The 16,616-nt window shown below is 43.8% G+C and overlaps 1 protein-coding gene across 1 annotated transcript in view; it reads right to left on the bottom strand.

Annotated features, from left to right (window-relative positions):
- Positions 1–16,616, bottom strand: part of CLCN1 (chloride voltage-gated channel 1) — a 55,310-nt gene that overhangs the window by 24,871 nt on the left and 13,823 nt on the right. Inside the window, exons 2-7 of the mRNA XM_030947473.1 lie at positions 10,404–10,646; positions 3,968–4,121; positions 3,318–3,449; positions 1,714–1,842; positions 1,477–1,610; positions 619–696 (exon numbers count right to left, since the gene is read on the bottom strand). Of these exons, the coding sequence (XP_030803333.1) occupies positions 619–696; positions 1,477–1,610; positions 1,714–1,842; positions 3,318–3,449; positions 3,968–4,121; positions 10,404–10,646 (870 nt within the window). The remainder of the gene's footprint in view (positions 1–618; positions 697–1,476; positions 1,611–1,713; positions 1,843–3,317; positions 3,450–3,967; positions 4,122–10,403; positions 10,647–16,616) is intronic.

The following is a 16,616-nucleotide window of genomic DNA, read 5'->3' as shown; positions in this document are numbered from 1 at the left end:
GTGCGGTCTTTAGTACTGTCAGCTGGTCTCCAGCAGTGACATCTGCTCCTTGTGCACAGACAGGACGTACCCAAGGAGAACAGCACCTCCAGCTATATTACACAGTCACTTTCTGCTAAGAGCCTCCACATAAAGGAGTTCCTACATTTATCTATATGTGCAGTTAATAGATTTTTTTATACAACCAGTCAATATGGTGATCAGCCTGCAGAGGCTGTTTGGTGATAGCAAAAGCACAGAGACGGTGTCAGTGTCTATAATTAGCAATGCTGTATAAATTTGGCTTAAAGACAAATTGGTCTTTGTCTGCAGCTACTTTTTTATACAGTCAATGATCACAGTGCAAAGGCATCAATCATGAGATTGAAAACTTGTCAAACACATACTCCTAACCAGTCTCTGGGTAATTTCTGGGTAACATTGGTGGTCCTGCACAGTTATTTGGCCTGTATGTCTGGCCTCGCACTACTTTTGTTCAGCCTGTATTTTACTGCTCTAAGCAGTACAGAAAACATCAATCCTTGTGTTTCCTCTGTGTTCCGTGGCCTACCCATACTATCCTGGGTGTCTCAGGAGCTCAGCCTGAGGAAGAACTGTGTGCAGAGATATGTGCCTTACCTCATACACCCCACAGAAGATCGACATGAACTTGCTGAGTACCACAGCACAGATACTGGCAATATGCACAAAAGGACCCTGCAAGAGAAGAGGAGGAGAAAATCAGAGAGGGTTGCCCTCTGGTTACTGACAACCATTTAGCTACTGCAGGCTTCATAACTTCTCTGCCATCTCAGCCAGTAATAGAACCATTAAGGTTGGAAATGACCTCTGAGATCATTGAATCAAACCTTTAATGCAGCATCACTGTGTTCACCACTAAACCATGTCCCCAGCTGCCACAGCCAGTTGAACTCCTTTTGAACTCTTCATGGGATATTTATTCACCACTTGCCTTTTCAATGCCTGTCCACCATCTCATTGAAGAATTTTTTCCTAATATCCAATCTAAACCTTGCCTGATGCAACTTGAAGCCATTTCCTCGTGTCTTGTCACTGGTTACCTGGGAGAATTGACTGTTTTCCCACCTGGCTACAACCTCCTGTCAGGGAGTTATAGAGAGTGAGGAGGTCTCCCCTGAGGCTCCTTTCCTCCAGATTAAACAACCCCATTTCCCTCAGCCACTCCTCATAAGATTTGTGCTTTAGACCCTCCAATTTTCCTCAGTTCTCCTACCTCCATTTGATAATTTTCCCTCTCAAAGACTACCTGACTTGGGTTCTTTGATGTTTCCTGTATCATGTCTTTGAAAGTGGAAGGAAAATGGCCAGTGAAAGATAGGTCTGGCTGGAAAGAGCAGAGCTTTGAGAAGAGGAATGGTGGTGAAAGTAAGAAAACATTTCTAGATTCTTCTTTCACAGACAACTCCCACCTACCGGACCCTGGTCACTGCTGCACAAAGAATGAGCAATATTTACCTCTTTCCCCACAGGCATGCCACTTCCAAGCCCAGCTGTGAGGGCCACAACTTTGGCCACAAAAGCTTTGAGAGTGAGATACTCCTTGAGGACCACTCCCCTCATAATGGTCTTGAGCTCTGGGATCCCAGACCCTGAAATCAACAGCAGAGCCAGGGATGAACAAAATCCACGGACAAACAGAACAAGAAAAACAAGACAGACAGAAACAGATCTTGCCCTGCCTTCTGCCCTCACCAACAGCCTGTGGAGACACGAAGTGGCAGAAGCTGGCTGCAAACAGGATCAGGCCGAGCGGGACGGCCACCCACACGGCGTACTGCAGGGGGACATTGGGGTGCAGCGCTCCATAAATCCACTTGTAGGCTGCAACACACAAACAGAGAGCCCATCAGTGCCCACAGCTGCTCCAAACAGGCTGGTAGGCATCAGAGAATCACATACTTGCTAAATGTGCCCATGCTAAAGCTCCATCAGAAATGGTGCCCTCATGCTCCTTTTCTAATACGAGCCCTGTTTTGAGTACGAGTTCCCCAATAAAGCAGGCATTCTTCAGGGATGGATAGAAGACACTATTAATACCTGTGCACAAGTGTGGCATAAAAAGAGGCGTGTTACATGCAGCTGTGAGGACCAATCACTGTGCAGTGTCTTCATTTGGGAGTCTGAGGGTCTTGTGTGGGTTCTGAAGGACAATAAAGTGGTCCACCAACCATTCCTTCATAAAAAACTAGTTTAAAAGCTCTGATTGTGATTTCCCTTCTAGAGCAGCAGAATGGAAGCTGTGCCAGCAGCTATTAGAACAGCAGTGGTACCATTGCTCAGCCAGGTACAACAACTTGAGCTGCTGAGAATCCAAATTGAACTGCAGCTCCTCTGCAACTGCATCTTCTCTGCCTGAGCTGGCTCCCCACACAGGCTCAGTAGGGGCTGAGACTTGGCAGGGGAAAAGGAAAAAGAACCCCAAAGGACTCAGCTGCAGGGAGTATAAAGGACAGGAGCCGTCAGAGTAGATTATACCAGTCACCTGGTAGATGAGGAAGCTCTGGAGGGAGGAACACTGGGCTGAGGGAATGTTGGGAGCTTTGAGGAATTGCAGCAGCCAAGAGGAAAAGGTTGGTGTATGTGTGGGCCAGTCAGGACTGGGACATGAGAGTAAGGACAAAGGAACAGTGCAGTTAAAAGGATGTGGCAGTGGGTGGGGTGTGTGTATGTGCACACTGAGATGAGGGCTGAAAGATCTTGCAATTTTTGCAGCTGGCATAGGGAGACAGACCACAGGAAAAATGCAGGGAAGGGGTATAAGACAGGGAATAGGAGATCTTTGTGAAAAGGGCAAAAGGAGAGGGCTCTATACGCCCAGATGGCAAAAAACCAATCAGGGCACTGTATAAGTAAAAACTGGAAAGAACAAAATCGAGCCAAAAAGCAGAAACAGTGCCAGGAGGGCATCTAAGAGCCCCTTCCCCCCATCACCCACATTCTTAACATTCCTGGGGAGAAAGGGAAGCAGTAGAACAGGAAAGGCTACAGTAACACTTCCCTGTGCTCCTGCATGTTCAAGAGAGCAGAAAGAAAAGCGACTCAAAATAATTGTTTGTCTTTGACTCATCATACACATATCCCTTGTTTCTTCCCACTTCCAAAATTTTCCCTGCCATCCCTTTAAAGAACCTCTCCCTAGCCAACTTTTGCTATGTTGCCAGAACTTCAAACTTCCCAAGCAGCGAGGGTTGAGGATGGGACAATGATGCTAAAGGAGGAGCAACACTGGTCACTGGGCTTTGTAACACATTCCTATCATTTACTGGCTGCTTTTGCAACACCTGAATGGGACCCACCCTGTACGGTCTTTGCACTGGCATAATCCACTCCCCAGCTCACCAACGCCATGACCAGACCCAACAGAACCAAGAAAATCCAGTCCTCTCCAAGCTTCTTGGTGACATATTTCTGGATGCGTTTAGCACAGTCTGTGGAGGGAAGAGTGAACCAGAAAAACGGAGTGAACACAGATGAAGCTGTGTCTGTCTCTCCTGTGCTGAGACCTGACTAAAACAAGGATTTATTTGGAGGCATCGTGGGCTTCATATTGAAGGACTGATACCCATCCCTCTCTCACACAGTTCTGTAACATGTAATGTAGTTTAAAAAACATTAAAAAAAAGGGGGGGGGGGGTATGTACAGGACACACAGGGTGGAATTTAACATCTTGTACACTAGCAGCCAAAGTCTAATACAAGAAGGTCCTTTTCCTCCTATTACAGAGCTCTGCTATGGAAAAAATTATTTACTTGGGATTGCTTTTTTATATTCCAAACATCTTTTCTAGGATGAAAGCTCATGTAGAAAAGGTTTTTCAACCCAGTGAGATTCAATTCCTTTTCCTTGCCTCTCTGCTTCTCCCCAGTCACAATTGCTTAAATCCCATCTCTCTTGCTGGTCTACCCAATATCTGGTAATAGGTAATGAAACATGAATTGTCCCTACCTTGACATTTGGAATAGTGGACTTCTTTGATCTGTACTTGACTGTCACGTTTTAGGGGTCTTCCATTGTTCCTTTGGGCCTGTTTATTCAGCAGCTTCGCTGCTTCCTTGTCTGAAATGTTATCTGTTATCCGGTCTGTGTATCGGCCATACAGCTAGAGCAGCAGAAAACAAGAGGGATCACAAGGAAAAGGCAAGGCAAATGCTCCTTCACAAATAGCATTAAGGATGACAAGGCAGATCTACCTGAGGTACAGACCCACATGTACCAAGCAGGGAGACTGAGACATAGAAACTCTCAGACGGATGCAGCCCATTTATTTTTTCTTATTTTTCTTTCTAGTTTCTTCTTTCCAATCTCTCCAAAACCTTTTCACCCCCTTTTTGGGAGTACAAGATGTGATCACAGAATATTCATTATTTTCTAATGTCCTGGGGGAAAAAAAATGGCTGAGAGATTGAACATTAAGAGACAGCATTTGAGCATTAAGAGACAGCTTTCTGGAGGTACAAAAGAAGGTCAAAGTAGTTCACATGAGGCCGCCATCCTCAGGGCTGTCTCATAGATTTCAGCAGCACTGTAAAACATCTCTGAAGGTTTTGAGAGGCATTACACTCTCAAACAGGCTGCAGGAATGTCCTGCATCTGTTCCTCCTGCTGCCAAGGAATGCTTAACAGGGCACACAGCCACTGCTGGTGCTCGTGGAGGAAAAGAAGCAGCATCATCTCAAAAATATCACAGGCTGCTGCACACCTCCAACCATTATTTACCCAAATCAGCATTTTAAGTACCCCTGGATCTCCAATTCCTCTAAAATTCCTAGTTGCTTAATCCAGTCTGTTTCTTCTGATACTAAACTTGAAAAGCAGTTGGTTTTATGCAGTTCACAATCAGCTGCAGGTGCTTATCAAGGACATTTCTTACACGACGCTACAGTAAACTGGGCAGTTGTGCTGTCTTGTCAACATCTTAAGGGAGCTTGAAGAACCCTGACTGTGCCCTGTGTTTGTTTACTAAATTCCCTGAAGAGCAGCTATCCCACCTCACTCTTTCAGAGTATAGCTAGGGAAAGTGTGCATTTGAGAAGTAGAGAATAAGCCTCTTCTCCTTGCATATCCTTCAGTGAACCAGGTTTGGCTTTACTTCAGGCCAGGTCACCACCTGATGCACTTCCCACCTGTGACAAGGTGACCCTTTGCTCTCTCCCCAGCACATCTGCTTCTCTGAGATTTTCTGAGTGGCAGGAGGAGAATGAGCCATGTCTTGGGCAGCAAAATCAGACACTTAAGCTGGAGAATGGCAGGACATATGACAGAGACAAAGCACTACCACACACTTAGGAGACATTTCTATTTGGCAGTTCCTGCCTCCCCCTTTCAAGGTAACAAAATTGATCTTCCTGTTCCCTTGAGATAAAATAGATACAGAGACTCACAGAAAGATTTACACTGGAAGGCACCTCTGGAGGTTTCTAGTCCAAGCCTCTGCCCACAGCCTGCAAACTCCAGAGGCAGGTAAACCAGATTAGGCTGCTCAAGACCTTACCCAGGCAACTCCTAAACAACTACAGGAGTAGAAATTACCCAGCTTCTCTGAGCACTTGTTTCAGTGCTCTACCAACTAGTGTTTCAACATAACAAATATGACTGAAGGTCCTAAGTATTTTATTTATTTGCACAAATTCATCAAGTGACAAAAACCATGTGCCATAGCTCCCTTTGGAAATCCTAGTAGATTTTTTTTTTCTTCACAGAACCCCTATCTTTTTAAATCATCCTGTTCTAAAGATGGCTCACCTGCTGCCTCTTAAACAGATTGATCCTGTCTGAACAGCTGAAAGTATTCTTCCATTCATCACTGTATTGGATGCTACACAAATTTAATGCAATTATTAACCACATGATTACCAACACGTTCTAAGTAAATTACACAGACTCTTTGCAGGGAATAATGGCCATGCTCTGACCCCGTTAAAACAGACAGGACAGTGAAACATCAGGCTGAAGAATTTCATCTACAGAGTAACTGCCACATACCGAATGCAGTCTTTCCTAGCAAACAGCTCATTTTTTCTTTTACAATGTCTTTCAGACAGAAATGCCAAATACTAGCAGATTTTAGACAAATGCATCTTCACATCACCTCAGCTAGAGTTTCATTGCTGTTAAATGGTCATGAGAGATGGGTTTATGTCAAATACAACTCAAACCCATGTCAAGTATGAGATTCAAATTAGAATCTTCCATCTGTCAGATGGAACAGCATGACAGGAAAATAGTATGAATGCTGAAAGTCCTCATATGGTATCTGAGTTCACTGCTTCTGCCTGGCTGTAAAATGGTGCATTTGGGATATGGGAAAAAAAGGAGTTAGTCCACAGACATAAAAAAGAAACTGCTGTCCTGGCAAACCAGGTAGTCTCAATATATTTAAAGAATGCATCACACATGTGCTTTGCTTCTCCAGGATTCTGGAAGTATCTAAAATGGTAGGAAACTGTGGAACAGAGAAAGAATCCAGAAATCAGAGGATGACCTTACAGCAAAATTGGGTTAGGCAAGAAATATCCACCCACTAGAAGATGTAAAACTAAAAATATAACACAGGACGACTCTGACTGTTCCTTCTTCTGTTGCTCCCTCTCTAACATGAGGAACACAGGGTTTCTGAGCACCAGAAAAAATGCAGACAATTTTAAAAGTTCTCAATTACCACCTAAGGGTTGAACCAGAAAAGGTACTATCATGCCTACTTGGCTAAATGCTGAGGGAGACCACCAAAATGGTGTAAAAGCAGCGGAAGGTATAAATACCACTCAGGATAGACGGGAGGAACATGCATCCCCCCCCCCAAAAAAAAAACCCAAAAACCCAGCCAAACATAAACAAACAAAAACAAACCAAACAAAATAACCCCAAAAATAAACCACAACCAAACCATCCAAGGAGAAAGCACAACATGGCAAAGTTTGTTTTCAGAGACGAAGCATTTATCTATGCAAATCATCTTTTGTCTTTCCGAAAATTGGGGAAATTTCATTGTTTGAGTAACAGAGGAAAAACAGCACAGAATCTCAGGGGAAAAAAAATACATCACAATCTCAAGACTTTTCTGGGAGCTATTTTCTGAGGGGTCAGCACCTGTATGAAACTGCCCTCCTCCCACAGTCCAAAGCCCAAGCTCTCTCCCATGCTGTTCAGACTGAACAATGCATTGAATACTCCAGTCTTGAAATCCCTTTCCCCAGCTCTGCCAGTGCATCCTGTTTATGATCTGCTGCTCCCAGCCACTGAGGCAGCCTTAGCCTGTACCTCCTTTCCCTCTCACTTCTGCCTTGTAGCCATTCTGCTATTCCTAAAATTATCTTCCTTAGGTGATTCTTTTTTCTGATGCATCACCAAGAAGAAGCCATATCTGACCTCAAAGGTGAAACCTCCCAAAATGCAGCACATACGCAAATTCAAATGTCAGTGAAATATCTCAGTCCACTGCTTAGACATAGAGCCAATGAGGCACATGTAAGGGACAGGGGACAGCAACAAAACAATAGTTGTTCCTGAAGAAAAGGTGGCAAAGGGAAAACCTAACAGCAGTGCCACTACCTAAAGGGAGAGAGGGGTTGGAGGGAGACATCAGAGCGAGATATTTCAGAGGGGCACAGAAATGGACAAAAGGGAAAAAGCACAGCTTGCAAGAAAGGAAAGCCCCTGCAAAGGAGCACATGTCCCCATCCAGCCCCACTTGAAGATAGTTCAGCACAGGAGCAGGTGCTCAGTGGGGGGCTGGGGAATCTTCAGACGTTCAGAACGTGCCTGGAAAAGGCTCTGGACAATGTGACCTACCTTTGGAGTCAGCCCTGCTGTGGGTAGGGGCTTGGGCTGGAGAGCTCCAGAGGCCCTCCCACCTACCTCTCTCTGTGAGCCTCTTATTCTGTATTACTGCATTGCCTGATTTCTTACTGCACATCCCTCCCACTACCCCCATCTGTGTATTGCTGAACGAGCTCCCTGCCAGGAACACCCTTTCTATGGCCACAAATAGCACAGCTTTTAAATACTTCACCAGCTGTAACTGCTTTCTCATGCAGAAATAAAACAATACAAAATCCTACAGTGTAGGATAATGTATATTTTTAACAAGGTATATTACATCATCTGTTATATATCTTCTATCTCTTATATTAATTGTCAAAATTATTATTATTATTATATATTATCATCATCATCATCATTATCATCCTACTACTATTATGTTATTATCTATTAACCACTATATGGTTTTTGACTATCAATTATCTGAAGGTCCAAGGCCAAGGATGAAGATTTCACTATTTTGGGGCCTGTGTAAACCAAACCAAACCACATGTCCAACAGAAGGCAACAGGTAGCAAAAAAAGAGCTCAACAGAATCAAAATCTCTGTCAAATGTTTTTTCATATGACAGTGGGGAAAGAAATCTTAATGCTTACTCTGTGTGGAAATGTACGAAAACATGTGCAAGGAGTTGTTTTTCATGCTAATTACATGATAATAAGTGTGCATGTTTGTACAAAGTACTTGTGCATATTTATAATTTATTCGCATGTGCATGAATGACCAGCAAAATATACACATGCACAGCACACCTGGCTTAGCCAGAATATGCTTGCATGCAAAGTTCCATGATAAATCTACATGCACACATGTACATGACTGCTTATATAAAATATTTCTAGGACATATTTTTCAGGAAACTATAAATACAGCTGTCCGGGTTTTAGATTACAAATTGTCTTCATGAATGCATGCTTGCTTGGGGATGTTCCTGCCTGAAGATATGCATGGGAATGGGTTTGATGGTCTTCTTGTTTGTATGTGAGATCATCTATCTACATGCACTGACCATCAGCCTCTGGAAATGAGCACAGAGACACTCTGGTGTCAGGGAGCAAGAGCACAGAGCTGGTGGTGTTGCCTCACTTTGTCATCTGTGCCTACTGGACAGTGGTTTTAGGTGTGTGGGACTGGCATATCTGCTGGATCAGTGTGAGCTGGGATGTTTCTGTGCATGGATGTGCTTTACTGAAGCAAGGGTTTGCATCTGGCAGCTCCCCACACTCCAGCTCACTCCTGGTTCCTGGCAAACACACAAAGGTGCATTTCCTTCACCCACCTCAGCTCTCCAGCCCCATTTGCACCCCATGGGGCAGGCATACACACCTCTCCACCCCATCCCATTCCCCCTGCTCACCCTCTTAGTGTGGCTGCTGCAGCCAAAGCTCTGTCTTGTGTTGGTGTAAATAAAGCCTAAACTGCTCCAGTCAGACCTCCATCCATCTGGGCTGGTAAGCCAGTGGGGTGGTTTGGGAAGACTTTAGTGGAGGAGACATGCAAACTCTCAGATGTTGTAGGCAGTTTCAGAAGAGAAATTCCTGAATATGGCCATGGAGCTGATTCTCTGAACTTTGGCAATATGTGACACATAACTATCCTCACTAGGATGCTTATCTACTGGAAGAGATCTTTGTGGCAAATGTGCCTGTTTTCCTATCATTAAATCACATCAGTCTTTAGGAGACAATTAATGCAATCTCCTTCATTCCCCAGTCATTCGCCATCCATGTAAGAGGATTTGTATTCATTTAAGGAGAAACATCCACTTTATGAATTTCACATTCTCATGCTCTCTTCCTCATAATTTGACTGGATCTTTCATTGCACCAAAGCTGTCTTAGATCAGCTTAATCAGGACAGAGTGGTAGGAAATAAGACACCAGGACTCCTCTGTAAACCCTCCCCTTTGCAAGAGGCTGTCCCAAAAGAAGAGGTAAGGGACATACAGAGCATAATGAACAAAAAGCCATAACCAGACATGTATGTCCCACACATTTTTCTGAACCAGTGCTTGTTACAAACCAGAGGAAGAGTCAGGTCAAGCTTAGAAAATCCTTCACTTACAGTTCCACTAAGAGTTATCAAAAATACCAATATACATGTATGGATCTATGACCATGAAGGGCTTCATGGTCTGAGAAAAGTCACAAGAGAGCTTTACTTCATCTACACAGCTGTACATATACCCATATATCACTGCACTCTTTGGTTTTACTCACTCCTGTGCTTTACTCAGTATCACTACACAGCTTGAAGGCAGCTGCAGCTTCTCTTTGCTGTTACAAACACATTAATGCTTTGGTTAATTTTCCCCATCCCAGCTTGCCCATTCCAAGTCTCATTGCATCCGTGGCAGGTGACAATAACCTCTGACTTGAATTACGGGTGGGATCCTTGGTGCAAGTACGGCCATGAGCGTCAAAGCCCGACCTGGAGTCACCAAGCCAAGGGGAGAGCTGGTGGCACTGGGGATGGACAGGGACGTGTGTTCTGAGAGCCCCAGAGCCTGTGTGACCCCAGGGAGACCTGTGCTGCCACAAACCATCCCGCTGTCCAGCCCTACCTGTGGGTAGCTGAGGGAGTTCTCCGGGGAGCTCAGGTCGCCCCCTGTGGGCCCGGCCTCGTGTCCTGCCTCCAGGGGAATCCCGTACCGGGTGCATTTCTCAAAGCAGACATAGTCATACTGCGGTGTGCCCCCCCACAAAGCTGGCTTCCCGCTGGGATCCTCTGTCTTGTTCTCTGAGCTCTCCATTCCTCCACTCCTCCTCACGCTCCTCTGTGACTGAGTTGCTGCTCTGGGCCTTACCTAGAAGCACCTCATGTTCTGGCAGAGACCATGGCCTCTGCATTCTTTGCTGATCCTTCCTTTCTCTCTCTCCTCAGACCACTCCACCTTGTCCTGTTCCTGCACTCTCTTTCTCTCTGCCCCTGCTCCTCCTCCTTCTCCTTGTGCCTCTCTCACTTTCTTCCCTTCCTGCCCAAAGGGTTCAACTATATTTATAGCAACCTTCCTCAGCCACATGATTCCCCAGTGCCGTGTCTGATCTCAGCAAAAGGCAATAACTCTGATGGGATTGAATATCGGGTGTGAGCAAGAGGGGAACTCCTGAAGGAGAGGGAGGGGGCAGGGGGAAGGAGGTGGTGTGACAGAGCTACAAGCACACTGACAGAAAGCAGAGAGGAGGAAGCAGAAATTATTATCCAGGATATCTCTTCTTTCACAGCTCCCCATCCCACACACTCTGTTTGCAATGAGAACAAAGGTCAGTGGGCTTCCTCATTTTCTCCCCAGACACCAGGTGCCCTAAAGACTGAGCAACAACCATAAAGAAGCCAGCAGCTATGGTGAGATGGAATGAGATGGGTGTTCACTGACTGTCCCAAGACAATTTTTCTGAGTGCACAGTTCACAGCAGCAAGCCCTAATGGAGAAGTCAGACATCCCTGTAAACTGCTGAACATTACAGTCTAATCTCAGCCTTCCCAGGTGTTCTTATGGGGAATACTTTGCACTTCAAAGCACGTCACCAAACTGCTCTGTGGGTACTCAATTATAGGTGTATGCAGAAATTTAATTCTTCTTGATGCTCACTTTTCCACAGACTAGAGCATTCAACAGCTTCTCCTCTCCGCTCTGCCACTTGTTTCTCAGCCAGGGAGAGAAGAAACAAGCTCAGCCAACACCAGTGAGCTACCAGCCAGCTACAGGAATGAGAAGCATGTTAAAGCAACTTGGCCTAGAGACACCTCCCAGTACTGTCAGAGTGCTGCCTGGAACCATATTTCTTCTGAGGGCTATTAATTAGGGAGGAGCAGAGAGTTCAAGGTCCCAGAAACTGTATACAAAGAAAAAAGACCTCATATGCCAAGTTACTCATACTGAGTAAGAGATTTGCAGGCAGGATGGGGTAGAGAGAAGGGCAAAACACCCCTTTTTGGGCCCAGAACAGTGGTCTCATTATTTCATTTTGCAGACTCTTGTAGAACATTTCTTCTTTTGCCTTTTTTGGTCCCCGAGAGTAAGGTAGAAAGAAATTCTCCATGAGGAAGACACACTTAATTTCTTGCACAAACCACCTTCTCCATGCTCCTGCTGAGATATAGATATTCATTAGGAGTAATATCCACATGGATAAGGTTAGTGTGTACAACCTACAACTCGTATCAGGCCAGGCAAGCACTGAATGTACTGAATATTTACAAAAGCAATATTAGTGTTGCCCCAAAATTAACAGGCTCTCCTGTTTCATTCTCACCAGCACTCACTTTACTGCCAACAAACACTATCTTCTGGAGGAAGACTGTGTCCCATAGGCAGGACAAAACTTGAAATTAATCACCTTAAAGAAGAGTTTCTAAGTGACTGTGTCTAGGAAATCAGAGAAAAACATTTGGTTGCCCTTACAGGTTACAATCAAAAAGGTATTAATTGCTCCCAATCTATTGAGGTGCTTTTGGAAGGCCATTGTTATTATGGCTTATATAAAAATGATGCATAGTACAATCTATATAGTGTATAAAATAAAAAAAAAGTCTAAAATATAAGATACATCATGTATAGGAAGCCTAAAAACTGAACACAGTAGAGCTCAGCAAATATCAAAGCTGTAATACAGCCCCAGATCTTCAGCCACTATTATATGTACCGGAGGAGAACACTTATCAGAGCCACTGCAGAAAACCAGTGAGAACCTTTAGCTGAAAGTGCACTCTTCTAGCTCTTGTTTCCAAGAGGCACAAGAATGGCATATTAGAAATTGCTGCAGTATAAAAATGAACCCTCTACTGCCAGCTAATCAAACTCTACTGCCTGTCTAGCATGATACTGTTGTGGAATTTCCATGGGAAACAATGATATAATAATAGCTCAAAATAGGATAATTCTACCCTGAAAGGCTTTTTCCAAGAACTGGAAAAGTTTTTTTCCCCTCAGCTTCCAAACTGGCCCTGGCCTCACTCACCTCATCAATAAAACACAAAGGACCCCAAGGCCAACCAAGTGACTCCAGATGCTATTGAAGAAGAAACCTTTACTATCCTCACTAGGAAGCCATCCTACAAACCCCCTGAGTCCCCACTCGTGCTTCCCACAGTGTAACACACCTCAGCCAGTGCATGGCAGTGCTGCACCTATGCAGCTGATCCTGAGCAATCACTGTGTGCATGGTGGCACCTATGCATTAGGGAAGACCTGGCTCATCTGTAGCTAAGATCCTCATACTCAACTAATTCCCACTTCTCATCAAACAGAGTCACTGCCTCTAGTCTATGTACCCAGATATTGTCTAACAAGGAAACAATGAGAACTGAAATTCGTCATTTCAGTGCTTGACAAAATATATGCAATCTTTGGAGATACTGGATTTATGTCATAATATTTCCTTTGTCCTGAACATTAATCTTACCATGCTACTGAGCTTATAAATCAACCTCTTTCCCCTTGGAGGTGAAAGTGCTTTGTCAGCTCTCTGGAAATTATTAACAATCCTTGCTATTTCACAAGGTACCAATAATCTCTTTCACAGCCTCCAGCCTCACCGACACTACCTTAGTTAAATTCAAGCAGCTACTCTCAACTTGTATTTGCCTGAGATTTCAATTTCCTTCTATTTCACTCTCAGAAGAACTCGTAGACCCAATTTTGTCCACTTTTTCCAGATGGCGCAGCTGACCTAAAGAAAAGTAAAATTCTGGCTTTACTCATCATCTTTTCCATGTTTTCAGATCTGCAGATAAAAATATAAACAAACAATATAGAGAACACCTTGAAAAAAAAAATCTGCCTTTCTGCACTGCTGCTGCCCAGCAACTGCTGTCAAATCTCCCCTATCAATCCTCCTGCAATCTCCTGCCACAGCTCTTCGTTATATATTTTCTTTATTGTCTCTCTGTTTTGCTTTTTAATTCCCAGGCCTTGCTCTGCACTTCCACCAGGACTCACAATGGAGTATTTCTGTTGCTTCAAAGGTTACAAGCACACTCAGGAGATTAGCACAGAGCTGGAGGAAGACGTAAAAATAAGAGGAAGGTGTCATAACCATCTTGCACTAGCCACAAACACAGATGACCTGCACATATGGCTTGACTCCTCAGGTGCACCTAAGCCTCTTGAAAAGGCTCACAAAAGTTTCTAGACCTCCCCATGGCACGCAAGAAGAAAGTTACACGACCTGCTCATACACCTTTTTTTTTTTTTTTTGGTCCATTTCATTTTACAGGTCCTAGTGGGACTCCAAAATGTGTTTCAAGAAAACATGTTTGTGATAGATGAAAATACAGCTACAGTCCAAATTAGGGTATTAAGTGACAATAAAGAAAAGAATAGAAGCTGGAAGAACTGTCAACCGAGATGGATCTCTTGTCCAGTCAGGCTTCTATTTTTCTCACTCCTCAGTTTTCTCTCATATCTGCCTTTCTCTGCGTTTATTTATTTCTCCTGAATGCTTTTCAGAATGCAGAAATACAATTCCTAGCCTTCCCATCCTAATGCTTTGATAGTGAAAACTCTGAGAGGCTGGTGGGAAGGGGGGTAAGCATGTCTGAAGACTCACGCTTCTCCCATGGTCTGGTCCCAAGAGATTTATAACCTGGAATAATCCAAGTGCTATTTATCAGCAGTGACAATCTTAATGTTCTCTACGCCCTGCCCACACAATTATCAGACATCATACCAGCTTCTGAGGCTTGTGTTTATGCTAGAGCTTTTTTTTGTTTGTGCTGTAGCAGGTTTGTCCTGAAAGGTCTAGACCGCTTCATGACATCACTGTACACAAGCCTTGCAGCCCACCAGCAGACTGCAGCCTCCTCTGGAAACACCACATCTATTTTTTTTCAACCCGGCATACACAGACATTATAGCAGATGGTGATGCAGAGCCCTCTGCCACCCCAGACTGACAGGAGTGGAATTTGCTGAGGCAGAGTTATTGTTACATAGAATCCTGCATGCAGATTAGAAACAGTCATTTAACAACAAGGAAAAAATAATATTCTGTGCTTGAGAAAGCCCGGCCCTAGAGGTCCACAAATCTGTAAAGAAGATAATAGAAAAGATAGCCTATGGGACAAAAGAAACTATAAAGATGAAGAAGGGAGTTTTAAAGGAGGAAGAGGAGAAAGGTGACAAAAGGATGACTACTTAACACTAACACAGTCTCTAAGAGAAACACAGAGGCAATAAGAGACAAAGCACCGGAGGGCATCAGGGAATGAGAATCTGGACAGGAAGATACAGCAAGCACATTTTGCTTCAAGCAGTACCTTTAGATGGAGCAAAAAAGAGTGAAAAAAGCAGGAAAAAGACTTCAGTAGATGTTAGAAAAGGCAATGGCTTCTAGATGAGAACAAAGCTCTTGACTAGGACATTTTATTAGACAAGATAACCATGGAGGCTTCAAAGAGCTACAGGAGGCAATTAGAGCTTTGGGAGAGAAAGAATGCTGTGAAAAGGTCTGGGATGAGGGAGGGAGACTGGAAGAAAAGGCAGCTTTTATAGTAAAAGAAAGAAATAGATCATGGACCAAGGCTTGAACAGCAGCAAAAGATAGAAATTTAGGCTGTGCAGGGGCACATAGTAAGCCAGGCTGGATATGGAGAGACAATGACAGAGAACTCTCAGAGGACACTTGAAAGAAGGGTTGAGTTCACAGCAAAAACTCAAAAGAAAAAGACCAGAAAGTTTAAGGGCTTTCATCATGGAGAAATAACAAGATAATATGATGATATTCAAGTGGACATGTACTGACTAATACTAGACTGAGTAGAGCAGAGTTGACAGAAACAGGGCAGATTTTGAAAATCATCAGCTTTTGATAACTCAAGAAGAAAGAGGCAGAATGGGGAAAAAAATCTCACAACTGGCATCAGATAAATACGTACAGGAACACAAGGACATGAAGGAGCCATTGAAGCAGATGTTGGAATAGAGGAATTTGGAAGGAATTTGAACAGATCAGGATAGGGCAGGATGGCAGTGCAGTATGACATGATATGACAATATGATATGCCATGACTTGGCAAAAACCAAATGACTGTCACCTGACTGTGACAATCTGCACAGAGCACCATGTCCATGTTGATGACACCATCTAAGGTAAATTACTTGTTAACTCGAGGTTGTCTTGTCCTACATCACAATGTGGTCACAGGTTGGAACTGAGAGCAAAAATAACCAGCAGAGAGACTTAAACCCAGCAATAAGAGCAAGACAGAAACCCAGATGAAAGAGAAGACAGCAAAATTTGGTTTTATATATGGATCCAAACTCATTCAGGACTTTAAAGTGAATCTGACTGTCCTGATGAGCTCTCAGGTAAACACCATCAGGCTTCAAAACTCAAAACAGAGCAGCCTTTAGTAGAATAAAAATAAGATTATTTGATTATTTTAAATAGAGAAAACTTCAAGCATGGAAATCAGAAAGGACAGAAATAAATATATAGTCTACACACAACTCTCCCTCACCCACTATGACCTTGGTTGCAATTAAGTTGATGACCTTCTGAGCTGCTAAAATTTTGTGCTTACACTCTATTGCCTAGGAGATTGTTTCCATATCTCCACAGCTTGGATGCCTCCTCCCTTACAGCTGCCCCCTTCTAAAATTGCAGCCCTCAATTCCCTTGGTGATTCTATACCCTACAGCACCCTGTAGCTTCTATTAAATAATTTCTTCTTTTCATCGGCCAAAAGGCTTTTCAAATGAAGAGGTGTATTGCTGGTGGGGTAGAAAAATGAATGTCTTGTCTTAGGATAAACCAAGAACAAATCAAATAGGC

This window comes from Camarhynchus parvulus, chromosome 1, assembly GCF_901933205.1.
Source record: "Camarhynchus parvulus chromosome 1, STF_HiC, whole genome shotgun sequence".
Taxonomy (NCBI): Eukaryota; Metazoa; Chordata; class Aves; order Passeriformes; family Thraupidae; genus Camarhynchus; species Camarhynchus parvulus.
This window is presented reverse-complemented; position numbering and strand designations above follow the sequence as displayed.